This window comes from Limulus polyphemus, unplaced genomic scaffold (assembly GCF_000517525.1).
Source record: "Limulus polyphemus unplaced genomic scaffold, Limulus_polyphemus-2.1.2 Scaffold101, whole genome shotgun sequence".
NCBI classification, from domain to species: domain Eukaryota; kingdom Metazoa; phylum Arthropoda; class Merostomata; order Xiphosura; family Limulidae; genus Limulus; species Limulus polyphemus.
Genome location: NW_013665711.1, coordinates 492,118 through 497,077, shown reverse-complemented (window position 1 = coordinate 497,077; position 4,960 = coordinate 492,118). Strand labels below are relative to the sequence as shown.

The following is a 4,960-nucleotide window of genomic DNA, read 5'->3' as shown; positions in this document are numbered from 1 at the left end:
ATGCACCAAAGAATATAGACTAATAACATACAAAAAGTAGACAAATTCACTTACCTCTCAAAATTTTCCTGGCTTTCTAACTATGCAACAAAGGCCCATTACAAATCCATCCAAACTGGTTGTTAACTTTCCAACAGGGAACAAATCTTATACTGCGAATGAAATTGACGATATTCTGTTCAGAATACAATGTTATACAATACGTCATTTTATAGATGAAAACCTTGACTTTCTATTGGTTATACGTAAAATATAATGAAAAGTACGAGAGAACTGTCAATGAATTGTGAAAGAGGGGATGTGACAGGAGGAGTCTCATTTTCTATTCGATAGCTCTGTAACCAAACAAAATTGAAGGCTATAAAAATTATGGTTTGTTTGAGCAATAATAATTTTATAGAGAGTATTTTACATTTAATTTCATACTTTTTTGAGGAGTGGTGGATAAAATAGGGATGATGACATGCTAAAACAAAATGTGTAATGTGGGTCACACTAATGAAAATTCAGGATTTTTTTAAATATTGCCTTTTAGAATTGAAAACTTAAATCTTGTATATTATTAAAATATGGATTATTAGCTTAGATTTTATGCTATTCTAATAGGTATAAAAAGTAGTTTAATTAAATTTTGAATGTAAGACACTAAAACCCAGGGCGATAGGGTTAAGTAGCTGCAAAAAAACATAAAAGTGATGACTGGTAAAAACACAACTTCCACTCTTATACCAAACTTACATTGATATAAGCAATATTTTCCAAATTATGGTAGTCATATTTCTAAACTATTCTTATTTCAGGTTACTTGATTACATTAGGTCAAATATTAAAGAAACATGCAAGATTTAAGGTATTTAAAGATGCATGGAAATATTTTGCAGGAAGTAACAACAAAAATAAAGTATCAAAATCTACCTCCTCTAACAACTGAACTTCAACAAAAATTTAAAAGGAAAAAAATGCACCAACTAAACTGTACCTACCTACCTTAATCTGAATTCAATGTATTGGGAAACATAGGTATGTTTTCTTTGGCTTTAGAACTACATCTTTGTTAGAAAAGTTTATATTCCCACTCATTCTAGTTATTCATCGTTCCTTATAATAACTAACTATATATAAAAAAAAAAATTGTAAGCTACAAAATAATTTTTTGTTAATACCTGGATGACCTTGTTGATTTTGATCGGTCATTCCTTGAACAGTTCCCGGGCCAACTGATTGTCCTTGAATACTCATCTGCTGGCCTGAGGTTAAATGTGGACCTTGCTGTTGGTATGGTGAAGGACCTCCATAGGACTGAGGATAGACATGACCTGCTTGATGAGTTTGAGGCTGTGGTGAAACTGCTTGTTGTTGCATCATTGGTGCAGATATGGGAGAGGGTTGAGAAGAAGGAGACATGTGGCCCATAACTGATGTACTTGGTGGAGCTGGTGGTCCCATGCTATGAGGAGATGGGGCAAGTTGGTTGGGTTGCATTGGACTGAGAACTTGTGGTGATGGTCCTCCTGCCATTGGGTGAGGAGAAGCTGCTTGCTGAGGCTGAGAATTCATTCCTGGACCTTGAACTTGAGGAGGATGTGGAGGTCCCATAATTGGACTTGGAGTACCTGATCCATGAGAGGGGCCCATTGATGGACTAGGTCCTCGGCCAGGGGAAGAAGGAATACCTGGACTGGGAACCGCCTTCGCTCTGTTGGCCATTGCCATTAACTGAGCATAGCGAGGTCGATCTTGTAATCCCTTCTCTTCCATACCATTAATAGTCTAGAATATTAGGAGGAATATTACTATTTTAATAGTTATTCTACTCATATTATAATGTGAAGGATAGAACATATTCATATTTTGTAAGATCTATAAAGATTACTACATTGTCACCAAGTTCAGAGAATTAAACAGTCTTATTAAATTGGTAATATATTTTATACTCTAAATTACACTGAAGGCCTATTTCACACTAGATAACACCACATAGAACAAAAAGCATTCATTAACACTCATAATTTGAATAATACATAGTGCCATACTTTTATATAAATATCAAGGTCATATGAAAGTCAAACTAACAAATAGATATAACATACTTATTCACGAGAAACCACATAATGATAATTAATACTTACAATACAAAAGTCAATAAAACTCCTCTTTAAAAGTAAATAAAAGCCTTTTGTTATATTAACTAAATAAAATCCTTGATTTAACTCCAACTGCTTTATATCAAGTAATTCAAAATTTTCCTACTCTCTGAAGCATATGTAGACTATCTGGGGGATAGCCTTGCTGTTGTTGTGGTGATGCCTGAGGTTGCAGCATCTGTTGGGGTGATGGTTGAGGTTGATGCATCTGTTGTGGTGACGGCTGAGGATGATGCATCTGTTGTGGTGATGGTTGAGGTTGATGCATTTGTTGTGGAGATGGTTGAGGGTGAAGCATCTGTTGTGGTGAAGGTTGGGGGTGATGCATCTGTTGAGGGGATGGTTGAGGATGATGCATCTGTTGTGGTGATGGTTGAGGTTGATGCATTTGCTGTGGTGAAGGCTGCATCTGTCCACCTGGAGGTGGCTGCATCATTCCATCATCTGAGGACATGGTCCTGAAAGCAAAGAAAATATTATGTAAAAACAGCGTGACAATACCGAATTGTGTTAACCACAGGATATGTTTAAATAAATTTTAATATTGACTTCTGTGGGTCACATAATGCATCTACTCATTCAATCTCTTATTTTTGACTTTCACTATTATCTTCTAAGGCCGTCAGAGAGGCCAACCAATTAGAAACTCCAACTATAAGTACTGACAGGTCAGAATATAAAATTTAAGCCTCCCATGGTCAAAACTGATAAGTAACACAAGTTTTTTAAAATTTATGAAAATATACAAATGCTTCATTCCCGTTTTCACATTAAAAATTTCACAGCTGGTGACAATGTTGAATCTGGGGTGCTGCTTCCTTGTTTGTTAAGCCTAAAATTACACAATTGATTATTTATGCAGTGCCCATCATGGGTAAAGAAACCCAGTTTTCATTGTTGTGGGCCTTCAAATTTACAGCTGAGCCACTGAGGGGCTGTGGGGTGATGCAACAGTTAAGTTTATGAAATATAGTTGTTGAAATTAAAATATGAAGAAACCATCAAAACTGAGCTGAGATATAAATATTTTTAAAATTTTATGAAAATTAGTGAGTGCCTTACTCCGACTTTAGTGTTAATATTCTGTATAATTGATTATGTTAGATGCCACGTTAAACCTACAGTGATTTAACTGCTAGTTTATGAAATATAACAACTGATGAACATACCATGATATGTCCTAAGCAGCCAGTCATGTAACTGTGCTTAGCATTTTGTCAAAATCAAGGACTAAACTCCATTAATTTGGTGTTAATAATTTAAATATATACTTTGCTCGTAACTGTTGAATCTGGAATGACAAAGATGTTAGTTTATTAAATACTCTTGTTCATACTTTCAAAATAATGTATATAAATTTTTGAAATTATATGTTAATAATTTTTATAGGTGTAATTTGTAAAAAAAAAAAAAAAAACACTGAATTTGGAGTGATGTAGCTGTTATTTTGTGACATCCAACTGCTGAAATAAGATATTGTGAAATGGTGAAAACTGCACAGTAGAATAACTATTCTTAAAATTGTGTGAAAATATATGCATCATTCTTGATTTGGTATTAATAAATTGCAAAGGTGTATTTTCTAAATACAACTTTGAATTTGGAATGATGTAGTTGTTTATGAACTATTGCTTCCGTAATAAACATGAAAAGTGTGAAACTGCATGGTCATTTAACTCTGCTTAATTAACATTTTGTGAAAATCAAGAACTTCATCTCTCTGAAGTTGGTGTAAATAATTTAAATAAGTGCATTTGCTTGTGGGAACACTGAAATTGAGGTGCTGCAGCTTTTATGTTAGAAAATACTAGTAGTAGTAGTAATGAAAGATAGTGAGAAATAGGAAAATCATGTGGTAATATAAGTTATGTTACTTTTTAAAACTATAAAGGTTTAAGACGTTACTCTAAATTTCAAGTAAATCATTTTATATATATTTTTATTAAACAACGTTAAACTAAGAGGTGGGGTTATATGTTATACTGTTTCAACCTGAACTAGAAACGATCCTACTGTCAAATAACTTAATAAGTAACCAATTTCAGGGTCTGAGTGACTTCAAGTTTCAACTTTCAAGTTCAATAAGCAACCCAAGTAGAAAAAAACCAAGTAAAATTCAGGTAGGTCCCTTTTTTTCTTGTTACTTAAACTTAAGGCTAATCACGAAGTTATGCAGATCCTGAAATTAGTTACTTAATCAAAACAAAGATCGTAATTTCGTTGACTGTTATTTACATTTTGGTGTTCTACTCTATCCCTGATCAGCCTTATATTGGCATTTAACTAAAGTTTAGGCCTAACTTTCACAAGTCTATAGCACTATTAGTGCTACTTACAAGGCCTAGTACTGAAGGGTACTAGTACTAGTTAGGCATACAAACTAAATGTATTTTCTGTTTACAATATTGAATCTACAGTCGTTTTTCTATACTTTAAACAAAGCAAGAGTACCAACCTAGCACTGCTTCTTTTTATCTTTATTTAGCTGTCCCTCACAGTTAAACCAAAAACAAAATACATTGACACTAAAAATTACAATGAACTTAAGACTGTAAATCGTAATTTAGCTCAATAAAACAACGCATGCGCATTTTTTCTGCTGTCTTTGTTCTGATAATAATAATAGTAACTTAAAGTTAAATGTTTAAAATTAACAAGCGCAAATTTTCAACTATACAAATTAAAATATATTTTCAGTTTTTATTATAAATAAATCCTTGAATAAAAATTTTGTAAGTAAAATATAGTTTTGAAATATTAAAAAATTATCAAGATCGTAATTTTGAGTTTCTTACATTTAACATCTAAAAACTGAC

At 32.9% G+C, this 4,960-nt stretch overlaps 1 protein-coding gene across 6 annotated transcripts in view; it reads right to left on the bottom strand.

Annotated features, from left to right (window-relative positions):
* LOC106470064 (transcription activator BRG1-like) overlaps positions 1-4,730 on the bottom strand; it is a 101,758-nt gene extending 97,028 nt beyond the window's left edge. For 5 of the 6 annotated variants that reach the window (XM_013930591.1, XM_013930613.1, XM_013930598.1 and 2 more), the window contains exons 1-3: positions 4,600-4,730; positions 2,251-2,602; positions 1,164-1,770 (exon numbers count right to left, since the gene is read on the bottom strand). In XM_013930591.1, the coding sequence (XP_013786045.1) occupies positions 1,164-1,770; positions 2,251-2,598 (955 nt within the window). In that variant the 5' untranslated portion in view covers positions 2,599-2,602; positions 4,600-4,730. Of the gene's footprint in view, positions 1-1,163; positions 1,771-2,250; positions 2,603-3,313; positions 3,417-4,599 lie in introns of those variants that run through there. The other variant, XM_022399437.1, reaches the window with a different exon arrangement.
* Between the last annotated feature and the right edge of the window lie 230 nt (positions 4,731-4,960).